This window comes from Amia ocellicauda, chromosome 6 (genome assembly GCF_036373705.1).
Source record: "Amia ocellicauda isolate fAmiCal2 chromosome 6, fAmiCal2.hap1, whole genome shotgun sequence".
Classification (NCBI taxonomy): Eukaryota; Metazoa; Chordata; class Actinopteri; order Amiiformes; family Amiidae; genus Amia; species Amia ocellicauda.
Window position 1 is genome coordinate 10393705 of NC_089855.1, and position 20557 is coordinate 10414261.

At 37.8% G+C, this 20557-nt stretch overlaps 1 protein-coding gene across 1 annotated transcript in view; it reads right to left on the reverse strand.

Moving 5' to 3' along the window:
* gabrg3 (gamma-aminobutyric acid type A receptor subunit gamma3) overlaps positions 1 to 20557 on the reverse strand; it is a 129204-nt gene that overhangs the window by 36641 nt on the left and 72006 nt on the right. The window contains exons 4-5 of the mRNA XM_066706091.1: positions 5918 to 6138; positions 792 to 874 (exon numbers count right to left, since the gene is read on the reverse strand). Of these exons, the coding sequence (XP_066562188.1) occupies positions 792 to 874; positions 5918 to 6138 (304 nt within the window). The remainder of the gene's footprint in view (positions 1 to 791; positions 875 to 5917; positions 6139 to 20557) is intronic.

Below are 20557 nucleotides of genomic sequence, written 5' to 3' on the forward strand. Positions count from 1 at the left end.
AGGGGAAAATGATGAAACGGGTGGAGTGGTTTCTTCTTTTGCGTGATCAAACAATGCTCTGACATTGATGTCATGACTCGATTCACTGCACTCGACAAATTCTTTGAAAATGTATAAAGTATATAAACAAAGCAATGTTGCTCCGTCCGGGTAAATAACAATAAAATATGTTAACATCAGTTTTAGACTCTATTTGGATATCTCAACCTCAAGTGCATTTCACTCATAAAAATGTGTTTAGGTTTTAATGCTTGGCTGTAAAAGGACTCATAACATAGATGTGGATCGTAGACGGCAAATTGGCAGCACAGTTTATATCAATTGGTAATGACTAATCTGCGGTGTAGGAGAATTGCACCGTTCATAATGATGCAGATCTCAGGAAACAAATTAACAATTTAACTCAATATAGAGACAGAAAAATATAAGTCATTTGTGTTCTGTTGCTGTATCACCAAGGATGCAGCCAAGAATATGCACCCAGGCATATGTTTAAACTTGTGTTAACAGCCTTAACCACTTCATGATTAATTGTGTGAACATAATGATCATAAAATATATATTCGTTATGTAAATGTGACACTATTTAAAAGAGCTGTTGCTATGGGTTTCTTAATCGGTGGACACTGACATTAAAGGGAACATCTTTGTTAAGGAGTTACAGAAAACAAGTGACAACAAACAGAAAGCAAGTCAATCCTGTTCAAACTCTATCTCAGAATGAAAGTCACAAATGCTTAATTAGTTTTTCCATCACAGTTCAAGGGCCTGTATGCTTGAGCATTACTTACAGCTGGAGAATATAAGTGGGCAAGAGTGTTCATCCATTGGAAAGTTATGAAGCTGCAGCTGGCATTCTGCATTGATGGTGAGCCTACCAGGGAGAGAGAGGGAAAAAGAAAACATTTTTCTTTCCTTGACTTCAAATTAAGTCTGACAATGGCAGCAGTGCTTCTATACTTCGAATACGGTGAATGGTTAAAGCAAAACAATAAAACATTTGAAATTAAATTAAACATTTCCTACATGAAGGTAAGTCGTGATTATAATTGATAGGAGACATTTATGTGCATGCCTATAGTGCATGTGATAAGCAGTGACAGCCACAATCCTTCAAGCTAGACTGCTAGTTCCTTAATAGAATGACTTATCCATTTATTCGTACCCAGCCTGCCTTTCAGTGTTAAGAATGGCAAGTTAATAACACTTTGGGGCAATTTTGTAATGCATAAATGGATTGTTGAACCAATTGACACTAGAATTAAATGGAAAGGAAAATGGCTTTCCCGATCCGCTAAATGTAGTGTAATTCAAGTGAAAACCACCAGTATTGTGTTGAAAAAAATACTTTACCGTTTCTGAGATTGCAAGGTGCTGTTGTGTGGAGTGGGTCCTACCCTTTTCTATAATAAAGCACTAGTACCGGGCAGGGAAATCAACAGTTGACCACTATCTTGACAAATAAAGAGCGAAACACTCTTCATTATTATCCATCTCCTCTATCTAGTGGTCCCCTAGTGTGTCATTTCTCCTGGAGAATGCAACCGGCTACTGCTTATTGGGAGGTCTCCTTTCTCCCCATAAAGCTGCATAACTTGATGAAAGACTGCACCTACTTTACAGCAATCAATGTAAACTTTGAAAAACCACAAAGGAAGAAGTAAGCACAGAGAAACAGACTGAAAAAGTGGGAAACATTTAAGATTGGTAAATTCATATTTCAAAGAGGGCTGTGGGTGGCTTCTTTTAGTTTAATTCTCGGCCAAAAACTCAAATATTAAGCGACACCCTTCTGTATCGATCCGAGCTGTACAGTTCCACCTAACTGATTGGATTGGATGGGGAATGAAACCTTAGCTTCCTATCCCACTCTGCGAAACAGAAGTCCTCTGATAACCGTTGCAGTGTTGCGGTCTATGTTCAATCTAGTCTGAAAGGTGATGCCGTGACAAGAGTGGCAATCGGCACATCACTAAGCTCTGCTATTACCTGTACTGTATGGACATGCCAGACAAGTCAGCACATGTATTGCCATGTTCAAAGCAGGGCAGACAATTTAAATGGTGGTCCTCAATCCACCAACATCTCAGTAAAGTTGAAAACGCTACAGAAGAAAGCCTCTCCATTAACATCCTCTGGAAACACTAAGAGGTATGCAGGAGGGCAGGGACGCTCTCAGGTTCTGCCTGTTTGTTGGTAACACTCTTCTAACAAAAGCGTGATGGCACAGCAATCTTCCCTCAAACCTCCCACGCTGACAGCTTGCCACTATGATCATTTTCTCATTCCAGTAAATATTCACTGACATCCAGCGACTGCCTTCCAGATCAACAAAACTCGTGTTATTTAAACAGCTTCTTCATTGGGAAACTTGATACGGCCACATACACCGAGCGCTCGTGAATGTATCTAAATATGCACACTGTGGCTCAGAAGAATGTGCACGTCTTCGGTCTGTATCCACTAGCATCTCATTTCCTTCGATGATACCTATCTCAGTGTAACCTTTGAGAGGTGCATAACTAAACATCATGAATATAGGGTAGCAGTATTAAACACACATGACCGCTAAGGACAAATATATAAATAATCAGTTATGTATTCGGGTTTTTTTTTGCAATAATTGAATATGTAAAATCAATTACTGCTATTCTGCACGACTTCAGTTGTATCATGTAATATTTCTATTTATCTATCTATAAACATTAATATGTACACTCAGTGTTCAATATTTATTTCACCCTTAGGTTTCTTGTCTTAATACATTTGAAAAGGGAATATTTCACTGTGGGATGTGAAAAGTATCAGCTTTGCAACCGCAGAACAGCACATAAGTCACTGCCAGGAAGAACGCCCAATACCTCACTTGTAGAAATAAATGAGCTTTCAGCTCACTTCTTCCCAAACCATATCACTGGCCTTCAGCACATTCTGATATCTGTGGACCTGAACAGGGGTTGGATTTAGTCTTAGATTGGTGTTATATTTGAGTTTAGATTAGAGTCAGAATTAGGATAAACTGATGTTCAGGTTAAAGATAGATTAACTTACAGAGAATAAGAAAACTTGCAAATGTGTAATCATAATATGGTAAAAGTCCTATCCCTATCCCTCTACTCTGACCCTTATCTGAGCCTCAACCTGAAACCTAGTAATAACCATCACAATGAACACAATCAATACCACCATACACTTATACTGAGGGTTCAATTCATATGAGGGCTTTGATGAGCTTCACCAATCATGATTCTACATCAATCCTTACGTCAGTGTTAAAACTGAACTTAAACCAGAAACTATCCCCTATAGAAACTACTGAGCAAAAACTTGAACCTTGATGCCATCCCTTGCTCTAGTCCACTCTTCCCAGCCTCAGTGAAAAACAGACAGCCCTCATCCTTTGCTATTGCTTTATTTTTCTTCTGTTTGGTCAAATGTATTTTATATCAATGGATAAATTTTTTTATGTACCATGAGGAAATCTATACCGACTGAGGAAAAAAGTAAAAAATCCTTAAAGATCAAGAAGAAAAATATCTTTAAAGCTTCAGTAATTAAAAACAAAAAGAATTGTCTTTTTTATTTGTCTCAGTAGTTAGTAGTCTTCCAGATGTTACAGTGTTGAAAGGCTTTGGAAAGTTAAATGACTGCACCATCTAATCAACTCTGAAGCTGGTACTATCAAAGGGAGAGCAACCATGAAGCAAATTGTGCTTTGTTTTTTTTCCCCAACTTGAAGGAGGAGGAGGCCTGAAGCTACAGTGGTGTGCTGTGATAATATAGAAATAATTAGCCTTCAATAGAGGCCTTTAATGCTTAATAAAGTTTTACAAGTAGACCATCACTCTGAGAGGGAAAAAAGTTGTTAGTGTACAAAGAGCATGTGGATAGAGATTTTATTGTGGTCGTTTTACTTTTATCTCAGCAGTGTCATAACAGAAGAACACCATAGGCCGTAAAGAATCTGTATTGTGGGTCTCTTATGAGTCATAACAAAGCCTATGATGTGGCTACAGTACCTGATTGTGTTCATAATCGTAAGGTAAAAGAAATGGAACACAGCGCAGCACTTAAATGTCTTTATTACATAAACGGAGCCAATTATGAGTGGGTGCTAGATCTGAACGGTGCTCAAGATTGGACACTCCAGGGTACAGAACGGCTTCCAAAAGAATCCTCAGTTTCGTGGTTTGTAAGCAGCCACATATGCTAATGAGCAAAAGAACATTAACGCATTGATCCAAATCTGGGAACTCCCCAGCTCAATTTCAATCTGTGTTTGTGTCTTCTTATTGAGCTTAGCTGTCACAAAGACTAAGCACTAAAAATAAAGGGTAGAATTAACAGGCTGGGGCTATTGCATCCCAGAGAATAAGTTCACTAAGGGACATTTTGAGTCTGAGAGAGACATAGTTCATAAATTTACACCCAAGGTGTCTGAGATTAAATTATACAGATATGTGATGGCATTTAGATATAAGTAAATTCCTCGAGGGACATCGACTTTAATGCTTTTAATTGCATTTTTTGGATAAAGAGTTTAGTAAAGTGAATATGAAGTCAATCAAAAGCTTACAAATTAAAAGAGGCCAACTGGCTCATTTTGTCCTCTGGTTGCTAGCCAGTCTTGGATCCAAGAATGTAATCAAACTTTTTCTTAAGGGATTCTATTACACCAACATGATAATTATGATTTATAGATATGTATTCATATTTTGCAGGTCCTAAAACAAGTTTCCTAAAGCAGAAGCTTTAACGAACGGCTGTAGAATGTGGTTTGTGAAACAATCCTTATGACTGTCCAATGTTTTTTTAATTGGATTTCTCTGAACATATAGATAGGTTTATAGATAGATATGTGTTTGTTTGTATTGTTTTTACAGTAGAAACTTTTGGAATACAGGTAATATTATTATGACAAGTAAAGTTGACTATTTTGCAGATTAAGAAAGTTATCTTACACTTAAAAACTAATTTCCAAGCACTTGGAAAAATGTGTTGTATGGTTTCAGTTCAGAGATGTTCCCAATTAGCCAGAAGCCATTCATGTCCTCCTCTTGCACCATACTGTGGGTGTTGGCAAGAAGGACTGTGGACTATGCAAGGAAGTGTTCATTAACTTTTTTTTTCCTTCAAGAAATAACCATCACATTAATTTTAACTCATGAATGCATATCCACAATGGCTCAGTAAATTAAATAACCTTTTCCTCATATGACTGTACAGCCACATTGGGTTTATTTCTGTCTTTGGTTGGTAAACTCAATTAAACATTTTTGCTGTGACCAGGTATTTTCAAACTTTCTTGCAGTATCTTTCATTTCCATATCCTCTACAATTAAAGAATAACCATCCCTTCTAATCTATACTGTGATACTGCATTTGCTGCAGACAATCAGGGCCTGTAAATTGCCTAATCAATAATAAAATGAGATTTCTCCCAAACATTTTTTCAACAAACCACTGACATTGAAAACAGCTGATGCTGACAAGTATTTTTACTGTTTCTCTTTCAGCAAATATACTGTATGAAGTTTAAGGGAAATAAAGATCAATCAGTTCACCAAAAATTAAGACCCTCTGAATTAACATAAATATTTCAGAAATTTCCAAATGCAATTACATACATAGCAATTTACACTGTTTTAAAGTATAAAAAGGTGAAGCAAGATTCTAAAATCCCACTGCTTCAAATAAATACAGTTAATTTTATTCAGTACAAAAATAATTGTTGTATTTTAACCCAAGGTTCAAGTTGCATACAAGATGACAAAAGATTTACCTTAATAATTCTGCTTAGTAATTCCCTATGGTACTCAAGGTAAAAATTCATTAGCACTGTAATTGGATTTGAAATCTAGTTCCTCACTAATACAAAACTGATGCTTACTACATGATATCATTTAGTTTTTTTTACCTCAATGTGTACAAAATTTTTCCATCATTCCATATTCTGAGGAGCTGATTGGGTGTTGTAATCCAATGGGCATCTGCGGTTTTGGAATTTCTGAAGATGGTGTCTGGTATCCAAATAAGGCCAACCATATTGCTGTTCAAAGTCAATATTTTCATTGTACTGTTGAATCTAAGACGGCTATCGGTCCACGTCTGAGCAAAAAAGATGTCAATTTGGTATTCCTGTAACAATAAAAACAAGACATTTGTAACACTCCACACATTTTAGCAGTTTGATATGTAATGATGTTTCTGTTTATTTTCTCAAGGCTTTTCCTAAAGAATTACATTATCCTGTTCCTAACACATATATGTGTTTCAATGTGGTATTTATTATTTGTAATCATGGGCTGGAAACAAATCAAAACCTTGACCCCGTTCAGTAATTTTAACCGGCAACCTGACGGCAGTTTCCTATTAGTAGAAGAGAAACAAAAGCAGTCACTGAGTATAAGTTTGAAATTTGAGAATTGTCAAACTTGAGATTTCATTCCAGCCCCAGTCCAAAATATGAAGGTAGAATTAAGAGTAAATCCTCTCATTTCATATTCCCAAAGCTGTATGAATTTTTCAAAGGTGACCATTACAGAAATATAATCATAAATCAGATTCTACTGAGCCAATGCCAAGGCTTGAGCAATCACCCATCACCAAACTGAGCTGCTCATCTATTCTTGTAAAGTTACACAGATCAGAGATTTCCTTTGGTCCACATTTATTTTTTTCCACTTACATTGTTCTTTGTGGAACCATGCAGGTCTAATTTGAATTGAATATTTCTATGTATAATACATCTACCTACTATCAAAGATACTAAAATGCGTCTAAATGCTGTTGAACTTTAGGCTTGTTGCCAAGGCATTCCACTCAGCAGAATCCGTTAAATATTTCTTTTATTAAGAAATAAATGTTCCTATACTTGATTGAAACAAACAGCCTAAGCAGTTTAATTAGAAAATATTCAAAAAAGACACATTTACATTTTGCTGTTAAATATTCAATTAACTGTTGTTGATTATGTATATGTTTTGCAAACAAAATAAATAAAAAATACAATGTCTGCAAACACTCATTACTGAACAATATGTAGCCTATATGATACAAAGCTATCATAATGCATCAAAAAAGAATTTTGATATTCCAAGCTATAGCTTATATCAAATTATATCAAATAGCTGTCTAACTGAGATCTCATACCATTTAGTTTATGTTTCAGAAATAGATAGACAGATAGATAGATAGATAGATAGATAGATAGATAGATAGATAGAGACAGGTGACAAATTAATGGAAAAACCAACATAAAGTGTCTCAGGAAGGTGTTGGGCACCACGAGCCGCCAGAACAGCTCCAATGCTCTCAGCACAGATTCTACGAGTCTCTGGACTCTACTGGAGGGATGAACACCATTCTTCCAAAAGATATTCCCTCATTTGGTGTTTTGATGATGGTGGTGGAGAGCGCTGTCTAACACGTCGGTCTCGCGTACAGATCACGCATAGCTGTTCAATTGGGTTGAGATCTGGTGACTGCGAAGGCCATAGCATATGATTCACATAATTTTCATACTCATCAAACCATTCAGTGACCCTCGTGCCCTGTGGATGGGGGCATTGTCATCCTGGAAGAGACCACTCCCATCAGGATAGAAATGTGTCACCATAGGATATAGGTGATCAATCAGAATAACTCTGTCATGATTTGCAGTGACCCTTCCCTCTAAGGGGACAAGTGGACCCAAACCATGCCAGGAAAATGCCTCCCACAGCATAACAGAGCCTCAGGACCCCCTCACTGTAGGGGTCCAGCAGTCAGGCCTGTACTGTTCTCTTGGTGTCGCCACACATGCACTCGCCCACTTGTCCAGAATATGGTGAAGGATGACTCATCTGACCAGATCACTTTGTTCCACATTTCTGTAGACCAGTGCCTATGTTTTTTGCACTACTGAACTCTCACATGTGCATTTGTCTTTGTAATAAGGGGTTTATGCACTGCAGCCCTACTATAATATCCCTCTCTGTGTAGTTCTGGATGGACTGTTCTTGCCTCCCATAGCATAACAGAGCCTCCAGACCCCCTCACTGTAGGGGTCCAGCAGTCAGGCCTGTACTGATCTCTTGGTGTCGCCACACATGCACTCGCCCACTTGTTGACAACACTAGCCAGTTGAGTGTCTGTGTGACTGAAGCTCCTGCCATTCGTGCCCCAATAATGACCTCTCATTCAAAGTCCCTTAGATCCTTTCCTCATGTCATCTTGATCCAAAATCGAGGTCAACTGGGCCCGCTCAGCATTTTTATACATGCCACAGAGCATGATAGGATGTTAATTGCTTAATTATATCATGCAGTACACCTGTTTGGAGGCATCTGCATTCGTTATGTTCCTCCACTCATTTATTCAGGTTTTTCTTTTAATTTGTCACCCATCTATATATAGATATGTAAATACTACTCAAAACAACATTTCCTTGTTATTTTCCATTGGTCAAGAGGTCACTGTTTTACTTCCTCTGTACTTCTTGACAATAAATATGAACTCTCTTCAGATCATTTACAGAATGAAAAACAGTAGTACAAGGAATACAATATTTCCGCTTCAGTAATTGTAATAAACTTCAGTACATTTAGTTTTAAATCCTTGCTCCTAATAATTTCAAAATGAGGATTTAGTTCAAAATGGTTTTGATCACATTTCTGTTTAGCTGGCAAGAAAATAATGTTTGAGACCGAATGTGTCCTCATTTTAATTTTTTAATCATAATAATTTAAGGACAAATTCTTGCTGGAAGCAACGTTATAATCACAAAATGTGAAAGTAATCTGTAGGTCAAGTACACTTTCAAATTAGGTGGCAAAGAACATCATGAATTAAGAAGCTGAGGGACTTGGAAATTTGAAAAGGAATTGGTCCCTGAAGCTTGCAAGCCGCTGAGACTCAGAACCTCCAAAACATGTACAATTCAAACAAAGGCAGTAACATAAAATACCAATCGCATTACACTTTAGCAACCGACATCAGACTGAGCGAAATACATAACAGTCTTTTCCCGAGGGGCTTGTCAAGCAGTCTAGGGTCAAAACCAGGTCAAACAGTCTGATTGATCAATTAGTGTTGTGGCCGGCTTGCAAAGCCCAGGCACACAAACCATTTGCTACACAACTATCCCCTTAGTCCCTTTTAGTCTCGATGATCAGGGATAAACACAGGACAGCGCAGTCTTGGTAGCAATATAATAGACTTCTCCTCTGCCAAGGTTGTTGGGGGGCAGCCAGCTGAAGTTTCCAATGAGCCTCTGATCGCTGTTGGAAAGGTAAGGGGGGTTCTGGGCCAAAGAGCCAATTGACAATGAGTTGCAGAAATGGTTCAGCACATTACCCATGGCACCAATCTGAGCCTCAGTTTGCTTTCAAAGATATGTGTGGTTACACCGATTCCTTCAAGCTGCTGTACGTGGATTGTGGCTTTTTCAATGTGCAGATGGTTGATGCAGGGCTTTGGTCTCTTCTGGTCCCCTCTGTTGTTGTGGCACAGGCTCGGTTTGGCAGACTGCTATGGGCAGCCAGATGGATGTGGCTCTGGTTCCATGTTTCTGTCCTCTATAAGATGGCCCCAAGTGGTTGCCAGGTTGAACCTTAATTGTAAGCATGAGGAAATTAGGTACCTCTGTCTATAGGTCTAACGAGTCTTCAGGGATTTACAGCTCTCATTGTGGCATACATCATTTTCAGCAGATCAATGACCCCTACCTGTCACAGTTCCGGGCAGCACACTATAATCACCAAACATCTGATCACTTCCCTCTATACTTTCCTCACTTCCCTCAGCCACCTGCTGACCTGACTTTGCATATAGTTGCCTCCTGATGTGGTACTGTAGTATCTTATTTTCCTTTTTAAAATGTGTATTAGTTTTCCTTTATTAAGTAATTGAGCAATGTAATTTTATTGCGTTAATAAATCTGTCATGACCCATGAGCATCCAGCATTTTTATCCCCTGGGTGGTTGAGCCCCAGATCACCTACATATTTAGAGACAATACTGCTCTTCTGAGCTTCCCTAGAAATTGCCAGTGCACATAGGCTTCCCTGCTGCTGGTGCCACCATAACTCATAGGTTCCTGGGTGCTCCCACGACTGCCTAGCATCTGGCCGGCCCTTGGCTTCTTGGTTCTGCAGTGCAGTCTGTTGCTGCTGCAGCCAGCTGTTCTCACCGAACTCCCAGAGTGGGGCAGCTGCTGCTGGGTCTTAGATGCTTTGCTACTTGTATTCCTGTCTGATGGTCGACAGATTGTCCGTGACTTGGAGAATTTCATTCTTTCACCAAATATAGAGCTCTACCTGGCCGAGGGAATCGAACGAAGCAGACAGTACGTGATTCAAAGACACTGCTGAGTTTACGGAAGGAAAAGGAGCGCGAGGGCCGAAGGCAAAGTGTAAGCGGTTATCGTCTGTTCTTTCAGAAGTGCCAAAGTGGCTTATGAGTTGATTAGATCTACAGAACTTGCAAACAACAGCTGTGGAATGCAATCACCAATCGAACGCCAGCTGGGAAACTGGAATCAGATTCTTAGTCCAGTCACTTATATGGTTATCCCTCCTAGGAGACTGTGAAGCGGGCCAAGGTCATTGCCAAGTCAAGTTGTCCAATTGGCTAACCAGGTAAGTATGGTAAAGCAATGCTTTATGTTTACACTAAACAGATATCTCTACAAAGCTTTTTAAATAAATCAGTAAGTCATTATATGTGATGCTTTAGATTGTTGACAAGCTATTGTGCATCACTGGAAAGCCCACGTGCAATGACCCTGTCTCTCTAAGCCCTAGCCCATTGGCGTGCCCCATTGTTGAGGAACTCTACAATCTGGGAGCTGTCAACATCCTGAGTTGCCACAGTCACCACCCTGCATAATTACTATTATCTCATTAAGTTAACAGGAGTTTCCAGATCATCTAAACATATGGACAATTAGCAGAATTCAGAATTAAAAGCGACAGAGCGAAGCGGGAGTGTGCTCTCTGGTCATGGAGGGCCACAGTGTGCTGTTTTTTGTTCCACCTGAGCTCTCGGGTACATAATTGAATTATTATCTGTCCTTATCATTTAAAGATATATATAAGGCCTGCCAGACTGTGACCCTTCAGAAATGACCAGATCATGTGTAACACGGCATTCACAGAAGCATAATGTGAGAACGAACATAATCAGCCATCTAGTGTCTGTGGATTGACAACGTGGTCAATGCTGTTAAGTTAATGCATTTTAAAATTAAGGTGCCCTGGAGCAACACTTGGACCAATTATTTACAAGTACTGTGAAATAGATTATGACTAATGAGGGAGAATTCAATACATTCTTTAGCCTTAAATTAGGTATTGAATTTTTAGATTATGGAAGAGTATGTGACCTTGGTATAATATTTGCCTCATTATTCTCTTCACTTCTAAGTACTGAAACATACTAGATAATATGGGTCAAAAAAGGCATTTTGGGGCTCCTTTCTTTAAAGGATTTTAAAGCTGTCACGTGACCAGTCTCTCCCCTCACCCCCACGCCCCTTAAAAACAACCAGGTATGCTTGTTTGTGCTGTCAGCAAGGAATGTGCAAAAAACAACAGATAAATCATGTTTTAAATAATCTATATGTTGCCTATCATATAGGTAGTGTTTTGCAAACTGTGATAGTATACTAAGGAGAAGGAAAAGCATGAAAATAATCAACACTAAGTAATTGTATTGTACTGTTTCAAAGAGTTCCTTACTGTATTACAGTTTTGCTGCCACTTACAAGGTCACTTCAATCATATTGTCAAAGGAGTGCTGCAACAGAGCTGTCATATTACCAAATGATCTAATACAAACCCGATATGTTTACAAATCATTTTCAGAGAATGGGTTGCCGGTATTTCCAATTGAATTATAAGGCAATATTCTTCGTTAAATCATCAGAAATGCCTTTGATAAAGATTTAAACATGTAAGACACAGCACACCAATGACAATCACTGGCTGTTCTATTCTCGTAAACATCCCTTCTCTGCTGCAGCTGTGTTTGCTATGGCTGCAGGCAAGCTTTAACCAAATGACAAATCCAGACTGGACTGTGAAGTAAATACCAAGTTTTATTTCGGTGACAGAAATGTTTGAGAGCACAGGTTCTTACAGACACGGTCATCAGCTGGGGTCATGTGATTTAAGGACATGCATAGCCAAAATACCAGCCCCTCTATTTCCAGTCAGTCAACAATGTACCAGAGATTCACACAGATATCCCAAATGTATTGCTGGATCCAGGAATTATCATCAATATATCTGCAAATGCTGTGTGTAAAAATCCACCTATTTTAAACCTTCAATATTAGTATTAATCCCTTCATATGGCAGTTATTCCTCCCTTACTTGTAGCTCTGGCTATTCCTTAGTTAATGTAATTCACCACAGGAAAAAAAAACAGATTTCTGTGCTGTTTTCAACTTAACAGGGATAGGCAAGCCATATATATGTTTTCAGTGATGAATGACAGTCCCATCCCAAGCAGGTAACATCTCTCTCTCAGAAATAGCTATAGATGTGTTTAATGCTAAAGGTAGATACATTTTCCAGCTTGACTTGGTTAATACATTAAAATGGCTGGCCACTCTCACAATGTGTTGAATTTATCTGGAAGGTGCATCACTCAGAGAGGTTAGTAATACACAAATGGAGCGTGGGGGAGAGAGGTTTAATTCCCTGTGGCATCCTTTAATTAATTCAAACAGCTTAGTGTGTCCGCTGTGCACTTCGTCTGTTGAAGTCACTGGGAGGGTGCTCCCTCAAAGTATTTATCGGTAGACAAGAGAAATGTGGCTTGGTTGACCAATTAGCCAACGGAATTATTTAGCCTCTAGGTATAAAAACAAATGAGCATATTTATATTGTCTTGGTGTTCTTATATTTGAAAGTGCCACAACTTCAGCATTGCAGTAGTTTTGTTAGATTCACTCATTTACTCTTTCACATTACATTAAATGTATAAGATTCAATAAACGATGTGTCCCACTCTTAAACACCAGAGTCGTGGAAACTCTACAACACGATGCTAATGTATTTACTTATTTTATTTCTATAGCCTTGTGAATGTATCCAGTGACTATTGTTTAGGGAGCAAACTGTTGGTATGCAAGGTGGATAGCTCAATAGCTCATAAAGTAAACAACTTTACTGTGGCTTTGAAAATTGATTGATATATTTTCTATCTTGATGGAAAACAGTGGTCTGGAATTAGTGCAGTGCAGTAATTCTGAAATCAATTGTATCTCATCTGGGTGGCTTATTGTACAAATCCTTCAATGTGTTTCAGCATATGTTTGAGACTTGCATGTTCAATATCAACACGGTTATTAATGTTTGACTGAAGGTGGTCTGCAAGTGACATACAGTTAAAAAAAATAAAAAATATACCAATAATTTATACTATATTATTTAACTGGATTTCAGTTGTTTATAACTAACTACTTTATATGTAACTGCTAATTCAGCTTGGGCAGGTAGATGGAATAGTTAATAGCCTAAGGTTAGGTTTACTATCTCTTTATAGCTTAGCACTGCTATGGACTTATTTTTATAAAGATTTATGAGTATACAATCTTATAGGTTTTTTGTCCCCTGAGTAGCCGTGGAAAACTCTGTTCTAATTACTGATTTTCCCATTTGGAGACTTGCAAAATCTATGTATTGACCTTCGCTGCCATAATGTTATGAAAAAAGCAATTAAGAATTTATGAATGAGGAGAAGGCCTATGACAAGAAAACAGACCAAAGAACTACGCCTGCATGGCCTTGCACATTCTACAGGAAGGTTATCAAGTAATATGTAATTGACCATAACTATTATGATAATGAAAGATGGTGTGGGAATGAGACTGTGTCTCACCAAATGAGTTAATACTCTGCATGATACAGGAAGTAAAATGGGCTATAGAAGAAATAAATGTACTATGCTATGAGGAGTGATGCACAAGACACCAAATAAATCTATGAAAAAATTTCAACTAAATTTAAACATGTAAAAAGCTGAGCACCAATAATATTTCTAAAATTACTGACAGTCACAGTAAATAAATCTCTTCATTAACTGGTTTACGGATATCCCCCAACGTTTCTGTCTGAGAACTGGCAAGGGATGTATGAAAAAAAACTGGAAAAGATGTATGAATCATTAATTTAAATGTCCTACAAACCTTTAAACAATCTCCATGAAATTATTCCAATAAACCAAAAAATAATAATAACTGGCTAAAAGACATATGTCATACAATCATGTTAAGTGGGTTGATTAATTCAGAATTCAGTAATAAGTGTGGTTAGATGCAGTATATGTATGTATGTATGTATGTATGAGTACAGATGGGTGACAAATTAAAGGAAAAACCTGAATAAATGAGTGGAGGAACATAACGAATACAGATGCCTCCAAACAGGTGTACTGCATGATACAATTAAGCAATTAACATCCTATCATGCTCTGTGGCATGTATGAAAATGCTGAGCAGGCCCAGCTGACCTCAATTTTACATCAAGATGGCAAGAGGAAAGGATCTAAGTGACTTTGAAAGAGGGGTCATTATTGGTGCACGAATGGCAGAAGCTTCAGTCACAAAGATGCTCAACTGGCTCGTGTTTCAATAGGAACAGTGACTAAAGCTACATCTGCATTTAGATCTATGGGAAAGACATCAGTAAACAGGGTTGGACATTGTGGTCGAAAGCACACATTCAATGACCATGATGCTCGTGCATTACTGCGATATGTAAGGAAAAACAGACTCTTTCCCAGGTGACTGAGAATGTCAATGCAGGACATGATTAGACTGTCAGCAAGAAAAGTCCATCGAGAACGACACACAGAGGGATATTATAGTAGGGCTGCAGTGCATAACCCCCTCATTACAAAGACAAATGCACATGTGAGAGTTCAGTGGTACACAAACCATAGGCACTGGTCTACAGAGATGTGGAGAAAAGTGATATGGTCACGAGTTATCCTTCACCATATTCTCAAAAAGTGGGCAAGTGCATGTGTGGGACACCAAGAGAACGGTACAGGCCTGACTGCTTGACCCCTACAGTGAGGGGGTCCGGCGGCTCTGTTAAGCTGTGGGGGGCATTTTCCTGGCATGGTTTGGGTCCACTTGTCCCCTTAGAGGGAAGGGTCACTGCAAATCATTAAACAGTTATTCTGAGTGATCACCTTTATCCTATGGTGACACATTTCTATCCTGATGGGAGTGGTCTCTTCCAGGATGACAATGCCCCCATCAACAGGGCACGAGGGTCACTGAATGGTATGATGAGTATGAAAATAATGTGAATCACATGCTATGGCCTTCACAGTCACCAGATCTCAACCCAATTGAACACCTATGGGAGATTTTGGACCGACGTGTTAGACAGCGCTCTCCACCACCATCATCAAAACACCAAATGAGGGAATATCTTTTGGAAGAATGGTATTCATCCCTCCAGTAGAGTCCAGAGACTCGTACAATCTGTGCCAAGAGCATTGAAGCTGTTCTGGTGGCTCGTGGTGGCCCAACACTTAATGTTGTTTTTTCCTTTAATTTGTCACCAGTCTGTATATGAATGCAATCTGTTTAATTTTGTTTTCATTACATCCTGTAGAATACTTTTTATCATATAAAAAAAATTATTAATACAATTGGGGGCAGTAGTGTTAGCTACTCGATAAGTAAGTAAAGACTATTTGTTCTATAAAGTAATAATATAGTTCTTACAAATAAAACATGGGAACAAATATATATATTCTAAATTCAACACAAAACAAACAAACATAAAATCAAGTGCTTCAATTAACAGAGTGCATATGAAATACTCCGGATTTCCATTTCAAACGTATACTCTCATGCTACTCCCAACAACAAAAAGTAGAAATTCCCATGAATATGCATTGTGTTGAAAGCCCTAGGCTCTCTTTGTATGTTAAAAGGCTGCAAACATTAATTGCTTCTTTTTTTTATCTTTACAGTTGTTCAGATTCATAGATCCATCCTCTACCATGTTCTCTCCTAAAATATGATTCCTGTTGATTCATTTATGGCACCATAGCACTATGTTTGATCATACTGACCTCAAGAAGTATTCAACTGGAGTATTAATGATAATCTCTCTCTAATAAATATCACACGAAATAAATCAAAAATCGTTAAGGCAGTTAAGGCTTAGACAGGCTAAGAAAGTTACCATAACAGTAAACACGGATCTATTATGTACGCTAGTGAGTCCTTGAATGGAGTACAGCCTCTATTTATTTTTTTATCTGTGTAATTTTCTTTTTCACCTTTTCAGAATGATCTCATCCTTCAGCTGTTCCAGTTTAACTACCTTTAATAAACGACTTTGAAAGACAAAATCTGCACAACTAAACTGACGTCAGAATGAGCGAAGCATGCTGACTGTACACAGAATACACAGGATATCAATAATGAAACAGATATGAAGTGAAACTGAACATATAAAACCTGATTCTTTCTGGCAGTCGTTCAGTTGCCCCTGCACAGTTTGTGGGTAACTTTTTCATTCAGTCAGTTCAGTTGAATTTCAACACAGTGCTTACACTGCTTTTTCACACATAGACACGCATTAAAACATGAATAAGAATTTTAAATTGACTATTATTTGACCTTTTACATTATGAGCCATAGGAACCCTAATCTTAATACCATGCCAATTAGGTAGCTCAGTGCCTGTGTGGATTAATCTGTAATTGTGACCTTTTGTGATAAAACAAAACAAGAGAGTGAACAGAACCAGAGCATTACCTAAGACATAATTATTTTTTAGGAGGAAAAAGACAAGGCAACAAAAAACCAACAACCTCCTACTAAAATTGATGTATTTACATTTAGATAGAGGGCCAAGGGTGAGTATTCCACTTATTGCAATTAATATATGCTGATGTATACTTACAACGTCATTAAATATGAACTGATTGTAGTGAATGCATTTTTGTGATTTATAACCCAGCTCTAAAACACTTTGCAGTAAATGAGCCTCTTGCCCAGCCAAGTTGCATTTATCAGTTTGTAATTCAGAAGGGGAAACCTGCTTAAGTGTGACCTTCTGTAGTCAATAACACTTACTATTTTAAGATTTTCTCCAACTCTTTATCCTAATATAAATGTACAATCGTATTGTATTAAATTTAATTAAATAATTTCAACAATTGTTTTAAATTGATCTACATACATACATATTTGCAGAAAGCTTTGTGCCAGTCCTTTTAGTTACCATTGCAAATTGGCCACTCCTGGGAGTGATAGCAAAGCCAATGTGCAAAATCTGTCACCAATTTGGCTTTTGCTTTGAAATTTGACTTAACAGATTGTGACAATTGTGCACTGCTAATATGGCAGTTTGGTCTGATTCACTAATTCTAACTATTCGTACGCATTGTGAAAGGTATGGGGACTGATACAGGAGGACTGCTTCTCAAAGAATGAATATCACCACAGACTCCAACAGTATGGAAATAAAGAAAGCTGATGATTTAATGGATGAAAGAACAAAAGTCAACACGATCAAGGGATTTAAATCAAATTATATTATACGTGAATGAATATACAAAGGAAAAGAAAAGGTGGTACTGCACAATCAGGCTACAGTCATATTTCAGAAGCAGAATTTGGACTTTGTTATTTTCTCAGAGAACGATGATTGAATTGAATTTCTATTTCTAGAGCCAGGCGGGTTACAATGCTCGGGCATGTGCGACAGGTTTAAGTGTGAGACTCCTGTTCACTAATTCACTTTGGCATCAACAACTATCTGCATATTCATGGGATGGAAATTTCTCTATTCCTCCCAATGTATTCAGATTCGGCAGGTGCTGCAGGTGTCAAACAGGGGCCGTCGACGCAGTACAGGAATGATGCCCACTGTCTCCTCAGCCCTTATCCTCCTCAGAAATGGAGGAGTGGGGGGGAACCCTTCTGCTTTCATTTTCAGGTACCTCAGTGAGACAAATACCTTTATTACCATCTGTTATTTGTAAAGCCTAACAGGGAAAATGTATTAATCACACCAAGCTAATCTGTAAGTCAATGGCATGTATGTGTTTTGTGCAAGAGGAACAGTCAAAGCATTTAGCTTAGCCTAAGGAATAACTTTATACAACAAAAAGTATATAAATATCTTTGAATCTGTGTTCATGTAAGAGAGGGTTTGCTGATCAAGAAAGAATACAGGGAACGTTTTGTCCCAGAAATCTGAGTTGCTTGTCAAATAATGCAGATGTGTTCTACAGTTGAAACAATATACAAATAAAAACTAAAATGCCCAGAGTAAATTTGTGGAATTGCTTGTCATTGCGGACAATGTGATGAATAAATTGTTCCCCTCATGAATTCGGTGATGAACTCTCAGACAGATGAATACAGATATACAGGAGTCTGCTTGCTTAGACTCCCACTCACATATGATTGTTGACCTTCGAACCTATCAAAACCCAATTTTAGTAACTATTCACTTTATGTCGAGAAATATGACATACATTTCTAGTTTCTGCTTAGCGTATATGGAAAGAATAAGGAGAGAAGTTTGTATTATGGAAAAAGATTAATACTAAACGGACTTGGTGACGTGAAAATTACACTCTGAAATATTTGTATAGAATAGTGTGTCATGAACTCGCTCATACTCAGCTGGTTCCCTGACAGACACACAGTTCTCTTTACAATCAGTCAGATGTATTATTATTTGTATACTATAATCAGATTAGTGAATAGATTATAGGATTCTTGGAAGAAGTTTTCAGAGGGTGGAATATCGTATTGACTGTAATATTAATTGAAATTGGATTTAACATCTAGACTGTTATTTCAGAGTATAGAAACATACAAGAGCATAATTGCCAAATGCAATACCGTTGCAATATTCAATACTTGAAGACTGTGATCAGTATTAGAAATACTATAACAACATAAGGCACTGAGATGTAAAAATATCTGAATAACAAAACAGCCAAACATTTTATCTAAAGTGCAATAACTTCAATTAAGATTAATAAAACACATCTTAATTTAAGCTACTAGTCGACTGGAGGCAGAGTCTTCTACATCTATGGACAACATTAAATCGGAGTAATTATGCTTCCGTAACTATTATTAAACATTCTATCGCCATAACTCTCAATGTATTATGGGCCTAGGGTAAGTGCCCTTAACTTTACATTGGAAGCAGTGAGGGGGAATCAAACACGGATCACCTGTTTGGAAGATGAACATGCTGTCTGCAGAGTTTAAAAGTCTAGACCCTGTGACCCAAGCGTCAGACTTTAATAGATTTCTATTACTCAACTGCCAGAGAATTCATAAAACGCCCGGGTACTGCTGACATTGTGGAAAAAAATGAGAGCAATGAAAAAGAAGGAATTAAAAGTCTTTTCCTTTAAGAAAATAAATAAAACAACAAAGAGAAGACAATACCTGTGTGTGTATATATATCTTATAGTTAATGATCATTGCAGAAAAGGGAGAATTAAGAACATGATGCATTGCCACAGAAAGATTTCACTCTCTGGTCTTAAATGAGCTTGAGACTGGGTGTGATTTCACTGTTGGTTTGTGCGTCTCTAATCGTAGGATTACAGCACTCCTGATTACTTTTAATATGGACAGTAACGCTGTAAATTCAGTGAGGGTTTTTAAGTGCCTAAAAGACTAGCACATTTATAGAAACTTTAACATAACTGGACACAGGGCTACATCCTAATGACCCATATAGTGCCTCTTAAGTGCTCTTATTAGTACACAGAAAACACTGTGATGCAATCTACTTCACAGGATACTGGAATGCTTTCAGTGATGTTAATTCCTATAGCATTTGTACTCAGCCTCACACCATATTTTAAAGTTGTGGTTCAATTAATCAATCCCAACACCATTAAGACACTCCGAGGAGACAACGCACACTCATCCTCGCGTATACGTCATGTATGAGTCACTTACTGACGTACTGAAGTCTGTATGGCTATAACACAAAACGGGATATGTCCCCAAATAAAACTCCTATCTGGGGACAAGTTGGGTCTCACTGGGTGGTTTCTGGAACGCCCTGCGAGTAAGTGTGGATGCAAGTTGTTTAATCAATAAGTTACATACCCCATTTAAAACCAGAATAAAAGCTTGAATCCCAATCCTAGTCAACACTGCACTTTGAAGCTGCACCCACCTGAAATAATTCAGCAGAAACCTAAACCTAATTACAAAGTAAGTCCAAATTTATTTGGGATTCCATCATGACCAACATGTAAAACTGAATTTAATTTATTGGAAAAAAGTAATTACACAACACAATGCTGTAAAAACAACCTTAAATTAAACGTGAATTAAAAATCTCTTGTTACCACAATATAAAAATGGGCAGGAGGGGAATAATGAATCCAGGAACTGAAAAGTAATTATCACATTATTTAATCACAGCTGATTTATCACTGATGTGCAATTTAGTTCAATTGTCAATGGAATACAAAATTTGCTGTAGATAATGTATGAGCTGCATGGAAACTCTTGGAAAATGTGGTGCAGCTAAATAATATTCATATT